General features: G+C 35.3%; 1 protein-coding gene across 1 annotated transcript; it reads left to right on the forward strand.

The window, feature by feature from the left end:
- On the forward strand, positions 12459-17036 carry LOC18777786 (8-amino-7-oxononanoate synthase). Its single transcript, XM_020564296.1, has 11 exons — positions 12459-12745; positions 12838-12941; positions 13052-13159; positions 13272-13510; positions 13623-13664; positions 13786-13873; positions 15624-15757; positions 15858-15946; positions 16019-16169; positions 16288-16356; positions 16451-17036. The coding sequence occupies exons 1-11, from the start codon at positions 12508-12510 to the stop codon at positions 16545-16547; spliced, it is 1359 nt and encodes a 452-aa protein (XP_020419885.1). The 5' UTR covers positions 12459-12507; the 3' UTR covers positions 16548-17036.

A 22451-nucleotide genomic window follows, 5' to 3' on the forward strand; every position in this document is an offset into this window, starting at 1 on the left:
TTAATTTTCCCACTTGCACTCCATTTTCAACAATGTTAATTATTTCTTAACCAATAAAAAAAATATTGAAAATGGATTGCACGAGTAGGAAAATAAAGTATAAAGAAAACGAAATAATATAAAAGTGAAGTAAAAAGAAATTAATGCAAAGTAAGGGTATAATAGAAAAGAGAGAGAACAAAAAAGAACAAAATTGATTATAAAAAAAAAAAGGAATGTAAGTGGACAAAAGGAAAGTGGGAAATCAGCACCCATAAAAAAATATCCAATTATGTACTCCAAAACATCTTCCAATTTAATAATCAAAACGCCTCAATGTAGTGTACCAAAATAGGGGCAGTCAACTAAAAAACTATAATGGATGATAAAAGTTCTATAAAACTTATGCATTACTAACTGAAATTGACTAAAAATGGGAAAATTGGAATCACAGTGACTAAAAATAATTTCAACCGTAACTATAGTGACCAAAAGTATTTTTTATCATACTTACACAACACCAAACAAAACTCCAAACCCGTAAGTTCATTGTGCAATGTACCAAGATAGGGTAGTCAACTATAAAGGACAACGAAAGTTCTATAAAGCTTGTGTATAACTGACTGAATATTCTCCACCACGATCTCACCTTTTTGTTGTTCAGCCTCTGTATGCCTGCCAAAATATTCTCCACGATGATATGATCTTAACTTCTAATTTTCAACTTTGAAACAGTTTAAAACTTGTGAGTTTTCAGAAATGAAGTACAAATATGAATATCTAGAAAAATCATCTATAAAGAGAATAAAATAGAAATTCCCACATATTGTCCTTGTTGGAAATGAACCACAAATATCTGTATGTGTTATCTCTAACAAGTTACTGCTTCTAGTTGAGTTTATTTTCTTTGTGCTTGTGGTTGTCTTTAAAACAATCAATATAAGTTTCAAAATCACTGAAATCCAAATTTGGCAATATCTGTCTTTTCATTAACTGTTCCATTCTATCCTTTGATATATGCCCTAATCTTCTATGCCAAATCATAGAAGATCAGTCATTATTGAGCATTCTCTTAGAAATAGAATCAATAATATGGAAACATTCATGAAAATAAGTACACTGAAGCTGCCACAAGTCACCATTAAGAAAAGCATAACCAAGTAATTTATCAAACTAATTTTTATGAAAAATACCAATACTTTCTTCATCACCAATATAAGAAAAACCATCCTTAACAAGCTTTGAAATTGAAAGTAAATTCCTTCTCATTGAAGGTACATAAAGAACAATTTTCAAGACTAAAATAAAACCAGATGACCACTCTAACTTAACAATACCAATAGACTCTACTTCTACTTTTGTAATGACCCGATCCTTAATTAATATTTAATTATTAATTTATTAAGAAGAAAGGACAATTTTGCCCCTAGAATAAACTATTAAATAAAAGTTGACTTTTTTTGACCGGAGAAGAATTTGAAAATTTCACTTATACCGTTGCGTAGAGCGCGATGAAATGAGTCTGTAGACATGTTGTGAGCTCGAATCGGGATTATAACGAAGAAAATACGATCAAAATATATTGAGAGGTAAAATCGTAATTTTTGCAAGCCAGATTTTTAAATCTGATTCTTCTCCTCTGTCTCTCTTCTCCCTTGCGATTTTTCTTGTCCTCCCTGCCACAGAACAGCCAGCCATTGTTGGCCGGCAAGCTTGCTCATCCGGCCGCCATTTTCAACACCACAAGCATCGAAATCTTCCTCTTTCTTCCCTCTTTAAAGCCTCCTAACAATTTCATATCAAAACCACCAACTTTGAGCTCAATTTTGAGCCAAACCCGAGCCCAAAAACCAGGCTGTTTTGAACAGTGGCTGTTTGTGGTCTTTTTCGATCAATTCCGGCCGCCACAACTCAGGTAATTGCACCTAAAATACTCTCATACCTTCCCTTTGTGTTATTCTTTGAAAATCCAACGAGAATCCATACAAATTTCTTTGATTTTGAAACTAAAAATTCTAGGTTTTCAAGAGATAGAAAGCTTCATTCGAGGGCTTTAATGGTGGAATTGATTGTTGAGCCAAGGTATAAAGTTACTCCGCTTGATGTGCTTAATCCGTAGGTCTGATTATTGGCCGGCAGTTTGGAGTTTTCCAATCGCCGAAAAATTACTCAATACACCCGCCGGCAGTGGCGGCGCGTGGCAGCGCGTTGCGGGAGTGTCAATGTTGGATTTTTGTCCTAGAATGTTTCCCACGTCATCCCGAGCACAACAGTATGCTTGGATTTCAATTTGGTTATCGTTTGGTCGTTGATCGGATATTGCATATTAGGCGTTATCCGGGTTCGATACGTTTGAACTGTTGGATTGTAATCAATTTAATATATGTTGATCTAAGTAATTCTAGGATCGTATAGGATTTTACGAATCATGAATCGGAGTCCCGGATACTCCGAAATCGTGAACCCTAGGGTTAAATAACCGTAATCGTGCGATCGTGCGATCGTGATCAATCCGACTGTCCGTTTGGACCAAACTTGCAGGACATCATTATTAAAATATGTAGAATCTATAGAAACTTCCGAATTGTTGATTGGAGGTCATGGACCACACGGGGTCTCGGGTTGACCAATATGGAAGTTTATCGCTTAGTGAGTCTCGGGTCCTTTCAAACCGTTCTAACCATCCGAATGCTTAAGTGGGCATAGAAATTATCTTAAATTGGTGCACGCACTCTTAAGAGACGGGAGTCAGGGTTTTAAATTAAAGATTATATTGATCAAGATTATTAATAAAATATTATGATGGTTTAATCAGGCATACTGGCTCAGACAAACCCGTAAGAGGGACCTTCAAAAGGTCCGGCTAGCTCGGATCAGCAGTGAGTGGACTTTTGTTTTATAAATGATTTTTATGCAATTTAATTTCCTTATTTGATCTTGAATAAGTTTTATTGATTATGGCTTTCCTAGCATGATTTGTTGAAGTTAAATATCTGTATTTATATGATGCCTAGTTAAATATGCTAAAAGGATTGGAAAGTAAAGATTGAGATATTATCGGATTGAATGGCAGCAGGATTTAAGGATAATTAAGAAATAGTTTTATAAATTCTAATATTTTTCATAAATATGTATTTATTTTAAAAACCACCTTATGTACCCAAGGTTGCCTTCGGATTAAATGTTGCCTTCGGAATGAATGTTGCCTACAGAGTAAATTGTTGCCTTCAGTTATGATAATGTCCATGGACATAATAGTTGACTTCAGTTTAGTCAGCGCGCTTGATAGTTGCCCCATGAGTTTCAGGGACGCCTGGACCGTGGGAGCGAGGAATGCGGATCAAGTTGACTAAATGTCTCTTGAATCCTGCGAGATTGCGGCTTGGATTCACCTTGTACTACCGAGACCTGCGAGGACGTGTCACAAATTATGACACTAGGAATCGACGGATATAAGGAATTGATGGATATCAGGAATTGACGGAAATAAAGGGGTACACCTAGGTGGTAGTTTTAAATTGATTTCAATGCTTTTAAGAGAGTTTTATTGACCATGAGTATGATTGGCATATACGTACATAAATATATGAATGCATTGATTTCAGTACGAATATAATGAAGAGGATAATTTAGTTTTGCATAACTGTTTTTACAGCAGGGTTAGTATGTTCATATGTTATTTTCTAAACCTTTATTTTTGTCCACTCACATTTTTGAATGTTTTGCGCCCCCAGGCAATAGAAGTGCACCAGAACGCCACAACTGGGCAGATTCCACACTCCTCTCCACCCTCCTTATATAGAATTTTCTTTTGAAATCAAATTGTTCTGTTGTATATTCTTGAATTAGTTGCTCTGATGAATTGCCCTAGGACTTTCTGTATGGCCTGAGGCCGTTTAGTTTATTAGAACTATTTGGATGTAAATTGGAAGCATGCTGGCAGTTGAGATATTTATATATATGCTACAGGTTGAAATTCAGGGAAATAATCAAGTTACAGGGGAGATTCTACCGAATTTTCGGTAGAAGTTGAACTAGTAATAAACTTGAATTTTACCTAGAAGGGCAATTTAGTCATTATGCTCGGCACTTGCCAAGTGTCGGACACGCACAGGGTTTGGTTCGGATTTCAAAGTGGAATTTGGGTCGAGTCCTGTCAACTTTTGTTCCATTTTTAACAAAGACTTTGTAGATCTCTCCATTTTGGTCCTTCTGGCTTTTGAATCCCTGCAAGGAATTGGTGATATGAATAGTGCAACCAATGTAAAACCACCATGAGTTTTGTGGAAAAAAACCAAATTTGTTTCAACAATAACAAAAACATCAACAATTTGAATACCTTGATGAGTCATGCCTTAAAACCACGACAATCTTTTCTCACATGCTTAGCAGATTTGTAAAAGAAACATTTTTCGAAATTGTCTTTGTTAGGTTTAAGACCAGAACTAGTGGTAGCAGTAGAGTTATGAGCTGGCACGACAGAGTTATTAGCATTTTTCTTTGAATTGGAATTTGAACTTGTTTAAGGTGCACCAGTCTTCTAATTGAGATTTCCAAACTTATTGACAGTAGCTACTTTCTTTCCTTTCCCAGCATGAACCAAATTGACAACTTTAGCTTTGCCCTTTTTCAATCTCTCCTCCTCTTGACAACAAATAGCAATAAGTTCATTGACAGTCCAAGTCTTTTTCAAGGTATTGTAGTTGATCTTCACTTGCTCATAATCGGAAGACAAGGAATTGAGAGCCATATGAACAAGGACTTGGTCAATAATCTGCAAATCTAGATTGTTGAGTTTGTTTGCCGCATTAACAAGTTTGAGGAGATGCTCTTTCATGCTTCCAGTTCCATCAAACTTGGTTGAAGTGAGAGTGGTAAGATAAGAACCAGATTCAGTCTTGTTAAACCTCTTAAACTTTTCCTTCATAGCTGCCATATGATCCTTGGCAAGATCACAGCCTGGAATGCCACATCTAATGTGCTCTTTCATTGAATTTTGCATTATAAGCAAAGACATATCATTTTCTCTCTCCCACTTCTTAAAAGCATTCTTTTCTTCTTGACTACTAACATCTTTCTAGGATGCTGGCTTAGGCTCCTTAAAAGCTATGGTGAACTCAAGTAATCCAAAATTCATGTTAATCTATTGCTTTCATGCCTTGAAGTTGGTCCCATTCAGTTTCTCAATGTTAATAAGGTTTAACATATTGAAACCTGCCATTAATTATAGAAACAGAATATAAGCTTCGAAGTTCACAACAGTTGTGACTAAAATTGAATCTAAATGCTTTAGTCATACTTAAGTTGTAGAAACTGATCACACCTTTGGCAAGAAATCACTCTATAAATGTAATGAATTATCAAAAAATTTGTATAGCCAAGAATAAAGCACAAGCATTAGTACAAATGCAACACCTTTGGGTGAGATGAAACAATACTAACCAAGTTTTCCATGACTTACTAGACATTAGTTTATAGTTAAACCCAGTAGACAACTTCTTTGGAAGAAAATCTACCTAGTAATGCTTATAAACTACAAACTGAGCATCAAAATTGATTTTAAATAGCAAAGGATCATATAAACCACTTTGGCAGTTTGCCCATCCAATCCCAAAATCAACCCAGTATAATAATCTTGTTAATTGAATTGAATCAACAAAATTCATCAAAAAACCATTAGACAAATCAATTGAGACAGAATTTGATCCCTAATGTTTACTGATCTAATTGAATAATCAGCTAGCATCACAATGCATCAAAATATAATGATATAAAATCAGAAGGATAATCATTAACGCATCGGAAAAAGAATCTTTGTTTCAAAAAAATGCTCTAATCATAAACGACACAATTTTGATAAACTTTAACCTATTTAAATGAGTTTAAGGCTTAATTGGGTGATCTGATACCACATGTAAGAGTTTCTGTATGAAAAACATTTCTAAACCAAGTGAGCACTTAAACCACATCTTAACTCAGGAAGACATTTGAACAAAAGAATGATTAGAGATAAGACTTACTTGGATTAGCCATAATCAAATATACACGATGATCTTCTCCTCTCAATATTCAAAAATATCAAGGCTTACAATAGGACAAGCATACATAATATGAACATATGAACATGAGAGCAGATACCAAGCCTTTTATAAAAGTTGCTTTACAATTGACTCACCTATTAAGAGACAACTGCTAGCCAAAACGTGGAGATAATGAATGATATCCACCTCCTACAACAATTGTTCCATTCAGTCATTATTTGAATAAAAGTCTCATAATGTTGAGAGCAAGTACCACAATGGTGTCCTCCCCCATTTTGATCGTCTATTCTCTAGGTCAGCTGGTCGACCTTAAGACTGAGGTCTACTTGACTTCGTCGACTGGGATGAGATAATTATGTGGAGCCGAATTGCACACGGGCTAAGGTTTCATTGGAGGTGCACACGGGAGCGTATGTCAAGTGTAGAGGCAAAGAAGGGAATGGTTGCACTTGTTCCAAAAATGGGTCGTTGCTCATAGCAGCGACAGGGTGGCCGAGATGGTAGTTGAGCGGTGGGGCAGTGATGATGGCCGAATATGGCCGCTAGGTTTTGAGAATCCAAGTAGGTTCTAACTAAGGAGCCATGAGGCATGACGAAATTGGCCGCGGGGCTGTGAAGGAAATTACCTCTGGTCCCATGCGTAACGACGATGGCGGCTGCGTCTCCGTGAGGCTGCAAGGGTGCTATAGCAGGCTAGACGTATGGATGTGCCGTAGGCTGGATGAAGGCCGTGACAGTCGTGCTTGTAAAGAGATGGCGGGGAGCCAAAGCAGCTTTGGTGGCCGTAATTGCGCTCTCGTCCACAAGGCCAAGATGATGAGCTACCACGATGATGGTTCGGTCCATGACGTCAGCGGCAGAGCATGAAGGATGGCTCAATATCGCGCCATCTTGGTAGTTTGGATCCATCGTGAATTGAGCCATATTGGTGGTCTTGCTTCTCATACGCTTGCTTCCAGCCATGGTTATTCGAAAGGCTTTGGTCGAGTGAAAAAATGGAGGAAAAAAATTCATTTGATTCAAGAACACACGTTGAGTATAACTCGTGCTCCCAATGAAAGCACAAAATGTTTGTGCAAATATTTTCTCGAGAGAATATCTGCTTGAAGATCCTTTCCCCTTTGAACTTCCTTCTCTCTCTTCCCCGGTTCCTGTAAAAAAGACCTAAGTAAATAGACCATACCTGGGGGGTCTTGGCCAAAGGCCTTCCTATGCCTAAGTTAGGTTAATTGTATTTAGGAGAAATAATAGCTAAAAACGGATATGGAGTTTTCTCTACGGGGAGAATCGGGTGGTTGAGCTGTGTATGAAAATATGGAGAGAGGAGAGAGGTGTGGTCAATAGCAGTGATGGTGTGGTCGGATAGGAGAGAGAGAGGGAGAGAGAATGGAGAATTTCGGGTATTTTTGTCGGATTTCAAGATTAGGTTAATTATCTTGTGTGTTGAATGAAGCCATGTATTTATAGGGCTCTAGAGGCATCTAGGGTTTTTCATAGGGCTTTAGGCATCTCCAAATTAGGATAATATCTTAATTTGTGATATCATCTTTTTAAAATAAAGACAACATCCTTATTTTTAGCATCAATTAATTTACCAAATAAATGGGTCTAATTAATTGACCTAGGATATATTCTTCTTGTCCATATGGCGCCTTGTGATTGGAGGCCAAAATATTTGCTCCCACAAATTAAGTGTACTGGATGCTAAATGCATCCTTGGAAGTCTTTGAGCTGAGCCTTGCCATAGAGAGATTCCTAACTTTAGTTATGATGATAGAAGTCATCATAGCCAGGAATCCTTTTGGATTAATTGCGAATTGAGGTGCCTAGAAGCATTCGATGAAAAGCGAGGTTACCTTCTTCTAATGATGGGTCCTCCTCTATGCCGCTGCTCTTCCCTGCCTTATGCTCCTCTTGCATGCTTGCTCCTCCTTTTTGTTCCTGTGGCTCCTTTTTTTTTTTTTTTACTTAAGTCGTCACGCCTTTTTATAGGTTATTGAATGGAGAGTTTGAGTTGAAGTGATGTTGATGTTTAAAGCAACACCTTTCTTTGCCATGAAACTAAAGCCAACTGAATTTCTTAGATATTTCAATTTGTGTTGGAAAAAAAAATGAATATATGCGTGTGGATCACTGTAACATCTCGACCTAAAATAATTTATTAGATTAAAAATTTAATTGTGAAATTACATTTTTACCCTTAAGAGTAAGGGTAAACTGAGTTGCACCGTTCCATAGAGCTCGCTCTTACGAGTTTGTAGACACGTAGTGGGCCCAAATCGGAGTTTTAATGAAGAAATTGTGGTCAATGGAAGTATAATGGCACAAACGTAAATTTTTTTAAGTTGGGTTTTAAAAATCTGATATGCTCTCTCTCCCTTACGCATCTTCTCTCTCTCTCTCTCTCTCTCTCTCTCCTCCCTCTCTTTCTCCATCACGATATCACCATTTCAGACGGCGTTTCTGAGGCCATCCGGCCACCAAATATGACACCACGACTTGCAAAACACTCATTTCTACCTCCTCTACAAGATACACAAATTTTCCATACCCAATTTTGAGCCTTGAAGCGACTGGAACAAGGAGAAAAGTCTCAGTTTTTCCGTCGTCGTTTTCGGCGATTTTGGCGACAGAATCCATGGAGTAAGGTATGCTTCTTCATCCATTTTTCGTGTTCCAACTGTTTTGATAGTTGGTTTGGGTCGATTTGAAATTGTGAGTGTTTGATTGGAAACCTAGGTTTTGTCCAACTTTGGCAGCATTTTTCAGTCACTTCCCGGCTAAATTAGAGGTCGGCCTAGTTGTATAAGTTGCTCCCCTAGTTGCCCTGATCACGTAGGTGTAGGTATTGTTGGGTGATTTGAGAAATTTCCTATGTCGAAAATTTCTCAAGCCACCCACGTGCTGCCAACGGGTGTGGCGGAGCATGGGTCATAGTGTGGTGGCCCATTGTGTTCTGATTTGATCCCCATATCGTCTCGAGTGCGACGGTATGCTCGGATTCGAATTTGGTTATCGTATGACAATCGAACGGATCTACACCTATTAGGCGATATCTGGGTTCGTTATCTTCAGACAGTTGGATTGACTCCAATTTCAAGTATGTTATTTTCCGTACCTTTAGGATTGGTTAGGAATTCGCAGATCGGGAATCAGAGTTTCAGATACTTCGATTCAAAGAGTTTACGGTTAGGTAATCGAAAACTATTCGATTGTGTGATCGAGAGTAATCCGACCGCTCAATCGAGACCAAACCCTCGGGATATGTTGTTTGTTTTGAGTTGGACCTTTGGGAACTCTCTGTTTGAAAATCAGAGGTCGTGGGACCCGTGGGCCCGGTTGACCAAACCGTTAACCATAAACTTATCGAGACCGTCTTAACAGGAACTACGCATTTAAATCCCGAGAATTAGGGTTTTTTTTCTAATTTAAAGTTCATGTTCGAAATACAATTTTTAACATATCTTGATATTTCTTCAATAGGTGCTTAGGCTCCGGCTAGCCAGCATGCGGGACCCCCACTGGGCCATACCAACTTGGACTTGCCGTGAGTGGACTTTGTTTTGAATAAGCATTTTTTTTAAAGTACAAATTTCATGCATAAAATGGAATTTTTCAATTTATATTTGTTTTTACTTGGATATGGGAAATATTGGAAATTTATGCATGTTTGCATTTAGGAATTATAAGGGGTTTTGTGGCACTATTTGGAAGTAAAAAAGAATTTAAGTATTGATTTGTGCATGCAGTGGTTTTGATTTGTGTATATGTTTACTATAGTATGTACTTCCCCTATTATTGTTACTTCAGATATTTATGTTTGACACGCAATAATTCTTCAGAGGCGTGTTGGGAATCGGGCACCCCTGACCAGGTGTACCAAAGGCCTTGACGGGCTGTCAACGCGTGTATGACTTATTTCAGCTGCACGTGTATTGAGGATTCTACTATGCGTGTTTAGGGAGCAATAGTCCCCCGATTGAACTGCTCATTCCCTAGCCACATGAGCATTGAAGATTCTACCATGTGGTCTAGTAAAACAATCCCCGCGTTGAATTGTTTTCCCTTGGTACATAGCTATGGATGTTCTTGCGTTTATTTGTATAAAAAAGATTTTTCAGATCAAACAGGTTTTTAAATCAAGCACGGGTTAAAAGGTTTTACATGCATGGCTTTGGGGCTAATGTTTTCTAAAAGGCGGGGTTAGTATGTTTGTTTTACATATGTTTAAGCTTACTTTTCGTCCAGTCACATCTTTTATGGTTTTGCGCCCCCCGGGTCGTGACTTGAGGAGCTTAACAACCAAGACCAGAAACCTCCTTCTTCGCACGACCGTCGCCATCGTAGGATTTTCCTTTCGTGACTTTTCTACTGTTTTCAACTTGTAAACTAACGAAATTCTTAATATGCTCTAAATACACCAATGTAGGGTTGGATTTGTGGCCAGAGGCCATTTGTAAACTATGTGTGCTTTTAATTCTGTGTGCTGGTGCTTGTGTACTTTATTTGTGTTTTTATTGCAAGTGTAAATTTTGAAAATGTTCGTTTTATAGGGAATGCTATGCCGAAATTTCACTAGAAGTCTTGACCCTTTTATGCTTTTATAGAGAGAAAAAAAATTCTTTTTAATAAATGGGTCCGACATCCTATAGGTGTCAAGAAGAAAGCAGAATTTGACACAAATTCCAAGGGAAATTCGGATCAGGTCTGTCAATCAGACCCGCCTTTTTTAATGTTTTAAACTTGCCTTCAATATTTTTGATACTTGTTCAACTTGGTGGGGGCCCTTATTCAATCCCACAAAATTTTCGTGTCACTTCCCCTATTTACATATCACTCTGCGATTGAATTCCAAAATTCATGTTTCCACAATAGGATCAATGATGTTCCAACAAAAGGATCAATTTACGTGTCACTTCTCCGTGATTGAATTCCAAAATTCATGTTCGCACAACAGGATAAATGATGTTCCAACAATAGGATCAATTTACGTGTCACTTCCCCCATTTACGTATCACTTTGTGATTGAATTCCAAAATTCATGTTCCCACAATAGGATCAATGACGTTGTCCACATTGTTGTGCTACTTGTTAATTTAAGGCTGAAGGCAACAGTCTAACTTCCCCCATTATTTCTGCTAAGAAGCAGACAAAGTAGGAAAAGTCAACAAACTTGTCCACATAAAACTGATTCGTAATGACTAAGTGTGTTTTCTTATTTAAACTAGTTCAAATATAACTAAGTGTGTTTGAGCAAAATAATACGTAGCTTAAGGATAATTGAGAAAACACGTAGCTTAAGAAACACATTAACAAGCAGAGTCAACAAAGTTATCCATGTGTGTCTATATTAAAAGCCATGCTTCTTCTGAATTTAAAGTTGAAGGCCACAGTCTAACTTTCCCTATTCTTTCTTCCAAGAAACAAACAAAGAATTGAGTCATATATGAGTAGGCATGTTCTATATTAGGCAACATAATACAAATAGTCAGGATAGTTGGGAAAAATATATATAACCTGAAAAGGAAGCAAACAAAGTAGAAAAGTCAACAAACCTAGACACAACAAAGTTACACGAAACTAATGTGCATATATATATATATATATATATATAAGAAAGCGTGCTACTTCCAAATTAGAGCTGCAGGGAACAATCCAACTATGCCCATTCTCATCTTTAAGAAGCAAGCAAAGTTGGAAAAGTCAACAAAAATTGGTCGCGCAAGACTTGGAGCGACGATGTATTGTCGTCGCGCAAAAGTTTGTCGCGCGAAGTGACTTTGCACGACGAATTATTTTTCGTCACGCAAAATTTGGTCGTGCAAGACTTTGAGTGACGAAGTTTCAAGTTTCGTCGCGCAAAATTTGGTCGCGCAAGGGGTTTTTTTTACTAGTGTTGGGTCATAGGTCATAGTGTAAAAGTGTTAAAAAAAAAAAAAAGCTAAACTATTTAGGCATTTTTTAGGACAAATGAGTCATTTCCTATTCAATTTTTTTTTTTAAAAATATAAATAATAATAATTTTTTTTTATAAATAGATTTTAAAACACACACACACACTAATACTCTACCATCAACCCCAACCTACCCTAAAAACCCTCTGTCTAATACCCGAAAGAAGAAGGGTTTTTGAAAATCTCAGGTGCAGCAATGTCTATTTCAAGCACGACAACAATTACAACACGTTATCAATGATTGTTAAAACTACATATAATTTGTCTTTCAACAAAGACACACAGAGAGAGAGAGAGAGAGAGAGAGAGAGAGAGAGATTTTAACAGCAATCATGAAGCTTACTTAATTATTCTAATTATGTCACGAAAAAGTTTATCTTGATTTAAAAATTGAGGATTGGGAGGAACAATTGGTTCTTCAATTAGTATATATTGGTTTAATGTGCTTACATCCGAATGTAGAGCTAAGGGCACTACTCTACTCTCCAATATTTCAATCTTCCCTTCTCTGCTTTGAATTTGCCCAACTTGAGATGATGAGGTCGTGGGATCACTGGGTTGAAGAGGCTCTTCAGAAACTCCAACACCTGCAACTGGTTGGGTCTCTCAGACCCATTCACCTCCATAGTGCACCAGCTCTAGAAGCACAAAAACCTATTGAAGATGAATTCAATGTGTTCGATGAACTGCAACCATGGGATCGATCCGCTGTGCAGGTTCAAATTACTGAAGCCACATTCCAAAAATGGGTCCATGACATTCCCAGTTCAGGTAGGGTTCAGTTCAACCATTTCTCACTTGTTTTAGAATTTTTTTTTTCTTTCAATTTTGAAGTTACGAATCACGTTTCTTGAATTTTATAGGGGACGATGATGGTATCCAGAGTTTCAAAAAGCTGCTACTGTTTTCTACGAATGATTATTTGGGCTTGGGTTCACATCCTACTATTGGAAAAGCTGCAGCTAAGGTTCTCTTGATGACGCTACCAACTTGCGCGAAGATTGTATCATTAATTTACTGTTTACTATCAGTTTTGAAAACCATGCAATAATAATATAATTATATATATTCAACCAGGTTGCCCTAGAACACGGAATGGGCCCAAGGAGTTCTGCTTTAATCTGTGGATATACTGATTACCATAGGTTACTCGAGTCATGCCTGGCAGACTTGAAGGAGAAAGAGGTATGAGCTGCTAACCTTTCATTCTCTTATAGTCATGTGCTACTCACGTGATGTTTTAGGTATATTCAATTGAAAATGATGCAATATATCTTGTTTACAATGTATCCTCTAGGATTGTCTTCTTTGTCCAACGGGATTTGCAGCCAATACGTCCTTGATGGTAGCTTTGGGATCTGTTGGCACTCTCTTGGCTGCTGGCAAAACACCTTTACCTGATGAAAAGATTGCCATTTTTTCTGATGCACTGAACCATGCGTCAATAATTGATGGTATTCGTATTGCTGACAAGCAAAAGTCTGTACAGATATTCGTCTATAGACATTGTGACATGAATCACCTTGATGCCTTGTTGTAAGTCTTAAACTTCTCTTTTAATCTTTGTGTGCCTCTTCTTATAATTAGATATACATATATACTTCATTTTTTTCATAGCTTAATTAGCATTGCATTTGTGCTTTGATAGATCAAGTTGCAAAATTATGAAGAAAGTGGTCGTGACTGATAGGTTAGTGATGCTTTCTATAATGTCATTTCAGTTCGAATCAATTTCTGGTTTAGATATAGTGTTTCTATTTTGATTTTGTTTTTTGCTTTCTTTCTTATGAGTTGCAATTTTCTTATTACAGCGTGTTTAGTATGGACGGAGACGTTGCACCAATGGTTGAGCTTGTGAAGCTACGCAAAGAGCATGACTTTTTGTTAGTTATTGATGATGTAAGTCCTCTAGGGCAATCCATCAAGAAAGTTGGCCACCGCATTAAGCAGAAAAACTTGTATGAAAAGGGAATTACACAGTTTTATTATTCCGGATCAATCATAGTCTGTCACATAAAAAAGTTATCACACGTGACATTCCGTAATTGACCTGGAATAGCAAAATAATGTTATCCTTATTTCATATAAACGTTTCTCCGCATTAAGATACCCATATAACTGTTTAATTTAATATATAGTAACCTCTATGACAACCGCGTGTGTACCATTTGGGGTTTTTTGTCATTCTCTTGTTCTGCTTTTAATTTAAAAAACTGAGTTTTATAATTATTTTATTTAAAAAAATATCTAAAAAGCTTAAAATATTGAAGGTGGTTGTCTCCTACTTTTATCGGCAACTGCAGAACAAGTTCAGTTTTTCTTTCTTTTTGACTCATTATGATTACTCAATTTAAAGTAACAACTACTCATTTTATTTTATTTTATTTTATTTTAAAAAGGGTAACTACTACTTATACACTTACATGTAGAGTTGTTGGATCATCTTGAATTGGTTGAACTACTTAATTTATATTAGCCTTTCACACGTGTTAATGCATGTGAAGAAAAGGCGTTTTTTACCGTACATATTTGAGCGAGGGGAGGGAGAATTGCACCTTAAGGCCCCATCCATATAACAACGTTGTCAAAGGGATGGAGAGAGAGGGAGAATTAAATAAGTGAATTGTTATTGGCTCTAAATAAATAAATAAATTGTTTTTTGAAAGAGTATAATTATAATAGAAAAGTTGATATAGATTTAAATTCCCATTGAGAAGTTGGTTTCAATTCTTAGAGTTGATGACTTTGATACAAGTCCTTTGACTTTTGTACCATATAGAATTACATTCTTTTTTAAATATTTTATAATGTAATCTTTTTTTTTTAAAAATCATTTTTTGTTCCAAAATATTTTTCTTTATGCCTTAAATCGAGTAACTGTAATTTATGTGATAATTACGGGAAAGAATTGCATCCATGATTTTGTATATTAATGTTGTTTTTTTTTTCTTCTTATTTTAACCCAAAAAAATCATTGGCTTTCTTTCTTATTGTTTACCATCACCACCCTTCTCAACACTTGACATGTGTCTGTGAGCATAACCATAGTTCTCTTATTTATATTATTTTTCTCAAGTTTTTTATTTGTTGCTATGCTTAAACACACGAATCAACTTGATAAGTATTAAACATATTGTGTTTTCAATATTTGGATGTTTACCTGATGCATAGGTACATAATTTCATGTAGGCGCTTGCCTCATCGATTAGTATAATATGTGGGATTTTACTTTTATTGATTAAATTGTATTTTATCCATATTAGGTAAATATTCACAAGGAAAGCATTCAAATTTTAAATTCTGAAATTCAATTACAATGAAATGATGCATTAAATTTGGATTTTCAATGTGTTTACTTATTTACCTCAAAAGGGTAAAATCGACACCAATAAATAAAAAAAATTCAAAGGATCTGCATCTAAAACCAAAACAATGAGGACTTAGCCTAATGACAACTAATCGTTTTGGATTTAGATCTAAGAAGTCCTTAAATTTTTTAGCACAATTAAGCCCCAATTCATCACATTTTTTATATGGCTTCTTGTGCAGAATTTGGGTTGTCTTGGCCCCGACAATATAAAGGCGGATTTGAAATGCTCTTTATATAAGTATAAGATATTAAAAATCCTAAACCTGCCTTTTTATTCAGGCTCATGGTACACTGGTTTTTGGAAAAAATGGCGGAGGAGTAGCTGAGGAATTCAACTGTGAAAGAGATGTTGATATTTGTGTTGGCACTTTGAGTAAAGCTGTTGGTTGCCAAGGCGGATTCATTGCATGCAGGTAATTATATATTCTTGCTTTATTTTCCCTTGATTTGTAGCAACAATACAAATAGTGAGATTTACAGTTGCATGTTTGATCTCTTCATCTTTTAATACAGCAAAAAGTGGAAGCAGCTCATACAATCAAGGGGTCGCTCTTTTATATTTTCCACATCTACGCCAGTACCAATTGCTGCTGCTGCCCATGGTAAAACCCTAGCATTAATTTATCATGCATGCATTATTCACATGTGTTAACACTACCAGTATAAATTTGCAGCTGCTCTTATTGTGGCAAGAAAGGAAACATGGCGTAGACGGGCAATTTGGAATCGGGTGGAAGACTTTCGTGCTCTTACTGGGATCCCCATAAAAAGTCCAATAATCTCTCTTGTCGTAGGGAGTGAAGAGAAGGCTCTACAAGCTAGCCAGTTTTGTTTCTTTCCCTCTCTATTATCTTTTTATGTGTGATTAATTTAGAGATCGATAACACTACAACTGCAGATATCTAACTGAATTTGTTTATGATCGTCAATTGATGAAGAACAGGAGTTTATTAAAATACGGTTTCCATGTCACTGCAATCAGGCCTCCATCAGTGCCACCCAACTCATGCAGGTTTGTTGCAATTCTTCATTAGCGGTCACTTGAGTTGGGAAATTGAAACCTAACTTTCCAAAACTTACATCTTCATTTATGTTTTTGTGCTCAGACTACGAGTGACATTGAGCGCAATGCACACAAGGCACGATATTGAGAAGCTCGTGGATGCACTCTCCCGTTGCATCAATTTCCAAGAATTGATGTAGCAAAAATAAACTTTGTCTATAAGCTATGTGTAAAAATAAGACGGTTCTAGCAGATAGTCTAGAAGTTAAGCTTATAGATATTATCCTTTTGTTATTGGATTGTGTTTGTAAGTACTTTGGGCTCTTCGTGATCCATAAGCTATGTGTAAAAATAAGATGGCTCGAGCAGAGATAGTCTAGAAGGTAAGCTTTTAGATAGATATTATCCTTATGTTATTGGATTGTGTTTGTAAGTACTTTGGGCTCTTTGTGATTCATAAGCTATGTGTAAAAATAAGACGGCTCTAGCAGATAGTCTAGAAGCTAAGCTTATAGATATTATCCTTTTGTTATTGGATTGTGTTTGTAAGTACTTTGGGCTCTTCGTGATCCATAAGCTATGTATAAAAATAAAACTGCTCTAGCAGATAGTCTAGAAGCTAAGCTTATAGATATTATCCTTTTGTTATTGGATTGTGTTTGTAAGTACTTTGGGCTCTTCGTGATCCATAAGCTATTGGCTCTAGTAGAGATAGTCTAGAAGCTAAGCTTATAGATCTTTTCCTTATATTATTGGATTGTGTTTGTAAGTACTTTGGGCTCTTTGTAATCCATAAGCTATGTGCAAAAATAAAACGGCTTTAGCAGATATTCTAGACACTAAGCTTATAGGATAATATCCATTTTCTCTTATTGAGTTATTTGTGTATGTTGGTCTATTTGTATGATTAGGTGTGCTTTGATGTAATCAGTATGGAATATCAATGAAGCCTTCCTTGACTTGTTTGGCAGTAAATTGAACTTGTCATATATACCCTCTTAACAGGCCCTATTTTGTACAAGTGGTACATACCACCGATTGTTATAAGCGTAATATTTTATGGCATGTTTATTAATCCGTAATCAAATTCTGATTCCGGACTACTCATGTGTTTACTTCATATAAAGGAATGAAATATGCAAGTGGAGCCCATATAAAACTCTTGATTTTGAATAAGGAATGGGACTCTTGGGTGTGAGGTGGTATATTCTAATTCTTAGAGAGCGTTTCCATTAGAAATTCATATTTTTTACCCATTAAATCCTCACACAATTTTTAAAATTTCAAATTTGTTTGTCATTTGAACCCAACAAAAATTTCCATATAAAATAATTTATTGAGAATAAGCGCATTTAGTAATCAAACTAGTTTCAATTCCGATTAAGGGGAACTTAGTAAACAATTTATATGGAGTCAATACCATTCTTACCCCGATTCTAGATAGTTTAGTAAACAGCTTCATTGAGAACTCAAATTATACTCATTCTCAATTGAACTCCTACTTAATTCAATTCCTCCATACCGATTACTAACTAGTAAAGATTAACACTAACTTTTTTCCCCAATCATATATTTTGAACACAAAAAAGTTGTGTCATCTTTGCCATTACTGCGTGCGCTGTGGGGCTTTGGCATATATATCATGCGTGGCTGAGCAGCCAGGTTAATTGTATAATTAAGTGACCCATGATCTTTGATGACGTGTCCATGTTTCCAATTTGCCGTGCCAAATTTAAGGTTGAACTCTAATGAAAAGTAATAAAACCACTCCCCCAAATCGAATACATATTTCTGGGAAACTCCTGGCTAGTTGGTTCTGGCAACTTCCATTAATTATTGCAACATGGTCTAAGAATATATTTATTTTCTCAGCGTCGCCAGAACAATAGCCCATGCATCATCGTGGTCCACGTAATATTGCCTTGTCCGTATATACCCCAAAACATAAACCTTGAAGAAATTCCAAGAACCAAGCAAGAGTGGAAGTACGAATTTTTTAACGACATAATGAAACATTAAAAAAAAAAAACAATTACATATTCAACACAACATAAAAACACATCACAAAATAAAAATATGTTCAACAACAGAATTTAAATTGTACCTATTCGTGTTGTACTCTATGATCCTTGAGAGAAGTGAAATATTTTGTTATTGCATATAAAAATGTAAAGAGTCAAAGTCGTGAATGTTTACGAAGGGATTATATCTCTAATTGAGCAAACAAATTAATATACGATTATTATAGACCTATAAAATTGAGTGGGCAATGAATTACTAAGCTGCATTTGGTGAACTACTAAATTTTTATGGGGTAAATCACATTAGAATACATATAGTCTATTTTTATTTTTTTTAAGAGATATTTAGTCATATACCCATTATTAGCACTAAAACTATAAATAAACCATATAACATTTAATTTCTATACACAAACCCAAAATGAACCCAAAAAATGATAACTGACCATATTGAATTTAATTTTGATTATTGAATTACTTTGATACCCTAGTGAGTGTTTTTGGCTTTTTTATGAAGTTTTGGGGTTGAGTTTGTTTTAAGAAATCAATGGCAGTTTTGTAATTTAAAAGAAGTTAAAAGCCTTTTTGTTATGTTGTAAATGAGTTTTGTGTGTGTTTCTAAAGTCCATTTCATATAGGATTTTTTTATTATAATTTGAGCTCTTATATTAAATATAATAATGAATCTTCCTTTTTTTTTTAAGGCTACGAACTAGTTCCGCCCTTGGAAGCAAGGAGAGATGTAACATCCAAATATATTGACAAAACTTGAATGCTTGGACCAATGACATGCATGTGCTTCCGAAGATTTTTATTTTTTGTATTGTATTATTTATGTTTTGGCAGCAAATTTGGATTGGAGGTAATGAATGAGAACAAGTTTGTGGAATTGATTCTTCAATCTTGCAAATTAAGACAAATAATTCAGTACCTGCCAACATGTCTCTCTTCGACAAAGCTTGGATTCTAAAGGTTGATCACACATGATTAGCCTTTTTTTTCTTTTTTTTTAATAAATTTTTTTTTTTTCCATCTTGTTTAAAACAGAAAAGGATTAACATATGTTAATAAAAACTGGCCAGCTAGATTGATTTGTGACCATTCATAGAATTAGAGAGCATTCAATCTAAAATTAACTAGGGCATGAAAAAAGCTATAAGATTTTTTCACTACTGAGTGTAGAGTCACTCGAGCAAAATAAGTGGATAACATGACTTTGATACGGACCGTTACATAGCTATATTTAGAACAATTCAACACAAAATTAGTTGAAAATACGAGACCAGAGACTCAAGTTCCATTTCTTGATAACAGTAATAATATATTGTGTTTGATATTATTAATATAAGTTTTGGACACAACTTATAAATTTATGAAATGGGGAAATCTTCAAATATGATATGAAATTGAAAAGAAAACATTCGAAAGAGAGCATTCAGAAAATCCGAGATGTTGGTCCAAAAAGTCCTTGAACTATTTGGCAAGTGGTGATGAGGGTAGGATTGGTGGATGCTGTGTGAAGCAAATCCCTTTGAGTAGGCGGATAAGAAACCTTTGGTGAGATGTTTTATAACCCTGCGTTTCCAACTTGAGTACAACAAGAAAGAAAGATAGATACATCTTATCGACATTCATTAGTACTGCGCCAAAAGAGGTAAAGAATTGAAAAATCGATCGGAAATCATTTCTTGTGATTCTTATGGACTTTGATTTTTTTATTTTTATTTTTCTTGAGTTCTTGATAATAAAAGCATCTCTATCTTATATGACAAATGACTAGAGGAGATGCCAAATTGAGGCCCACAAAACCTCCAAGCAAATGTTACTAATGAAGTGGATTTAACTCCCACCGTTTGAAAGATAGATGAAAAATATAGCCCTAAAAATAGTTTTATTTCGATTTCACGTAGCTATATCACCAAGATCTTTAAAATATCTTGAGCACCACCGTTGTAACCAACCATTTAATCTACCACAATTGTTTGAGATGAGAAGCCCAAGTTCCATTTCTATTGCCTATCTCACCAATTAACTGTTTGGCTTGGGCTAAGGGATCGTTATATCCACCAAAGGCAGTGAGTGTGAAGGATGTCACACGCTTCTAATAAAATAAAAGCGTGTTATTTTTTCACATACAGAGTTAAGAGTAAATCTGCACGTGTGCATGCAGCTCTTGTACATATGTAATTATGTAATTATACTTAAATTATGTGTTTTTTCAGATTAATCATGTTCGAGATTGCGAATCCTTGGATTTATTGAAAGGTATTATTAGATCATGTTCCAATATTCCAGAAAGGCACAACCAAATACAACAGTGATGAGGAAATTAATTTGTTTTTTTCCCCTTCAAAAGAAATTTTTGGAAGTGCTCCTCAATGTGTCTTAAGTGTTTGCATGTGCATACGAGTAGTTAACCTCGAGGGCAGGCTTAAGGGAGGTAATGACTACCTAAATCTCAATACGAAATTCCTAATGCATGCACGTGCATATGGTCTCAAGTCCAATAGATCGTGACCTAAACTTGCTTCTTAGGTTGGAATAGGACCCGCAGAATGGCCTCCAACCTATTATTCCGACCATTAATTAATTGATTGATTGATATATTCTGATATTGTGATCCTCATTCTTCTCCTGAAACAAGTGAGAATATTTATACAATGACCCACAACCAAAAACTCCTCCTCGTAAAATCAAGAAAATTATAAATTTTTTGGGGTCACGGTCATAGTGTTTGGGGTATATAAGATCTAATCCAATTCACTCAAATCGACTAATTCAATCTAATTTTAATCTGTTTCGAAGATTTGGCGCATTCTATTGGATCTAATCCATAATTTTCAAAACCAAAATGATCGGATCGGATGAAATCCAATTTAGTCTAGTTAGTTTTATACTTATTTTGCTCTTATAGGTATTTTTCTCTAATATTTCATTTATATTTTACATTTATGTCTATTAATAAGTTTGATTATATTAAACATTTAATATTTCATTATTGTCTTTTTCTATTATCAAACCTAATTATCCAATCCAATCCAATCCAATTCAACATCAATTGGATCGGATCAGATTGGATTTAAACATCTAATATGTTTGGACCGGATTGAAAAAATCACAATTCAATCTATATTGAATCGGATGCGAATTAACTAAATTGTATTGGTTTCGAATCAACGTACACCCCTACATAGTATTATGTGTTATTGTTATTTTACTTAAGTTATATAAATATGTGTATTTATTTATTATAGAAAATTTGGGATAAGTCCAAAATTGAGAACATAAGTTGGGATTAATCCTTGCATTTGCTGCAGCTGATATAAGTCCTTCGATTTTTTTGCCAAATAGAATTACATTCATTTTTTGAATTTTCTAATATAGATTTTTTTATTATTTTAAATTATCTAATTATTCTTATTATGCCCTCGAAGTATAAATTATGTAAAAATTAATTTACAGTACAATAATGACGAGATTTTATTATAATATTATTTTAATATAGAGACATACATAGGTTAATAAATCCCATACCATTGGACGTTTTTCTGTCTTGCTCTTTGTCTCCATTTTATTCTTTCTTGTTCTTCTTCCTTATTCTTTGTTCTCCATCTTCATCTTTTCTTCATCTATTTTTTGCTATGTTAATATACATACTCTTCTTCTTCATTTTTTTCATATATTTTTTGCTATGTTAATGTATCTATCTTCTTCTTCTAGGTACCTAGGTAGAGAATTGGTGCATTCCATATTGTACCTATTATATGGGTTAATTTAGCTTGTACTAATACTAACAGAACGTTGTCTTTGTTGGGTTTTTTTTCATCAGAATAGGTATATCGTATTTTCTTTTTTAATCTAAATTTTTTTTGTGTATATGCTTATGGCATTTTGTAGGTACCTAAGTTTACCTTGTTATGTAGGTAAACTAATATATGTATGTTTTTCTATGCTCCCGACTTGATGTATAGTAGGTGTTTTAGTTTATGCACATGAGTTTAGGTAACAATTTTTTTTTTTGTTCATCCTATGATAGAGGCATATTATATACTCTTGTAGATATATTATTTTATGGTGTAGGTA

This window comes from Prunus persica, chromosome G5 (assembly GCF_000346465.2).
Source record: "Prunus persica cultivar Lovell chromosome G5, Prunus_persica_NCBIv2, whole genome shotgun sequence".
In the NCBI taxonomy this organism is placed as follows: Eukaryota; Viridiplantae; Streptophyta; class Magnoliopsida; order Rosales; family Rosaceae; genus Prunus; species Prunus persica.

Bases quoted from the DNA above. Each gene is read 5' to 3' on its own strand.
- LOC18777786 (XM_020564296.1), top strand. From the start codon at position 12,508: ATGATGAGGTCGTGGGATCACTGGGTTGAAGAGGCTCTTCAGAAACTC. The intron at 13,160-13,271 runs GTATGAGCTGCT...TGTATCCTCTAG, and splicing joins CAGACTTGAAGGAGAAAGAG to GATTGTCTTCTTTGTCCAAC. The intron at 16,170-16,287 runs GTTTTGTTTCTT...GATGAAGAACAG, and splicing joins AAGGCTCTACAAGCTAGCCA to GAGTTTATTAAAATACGGTT.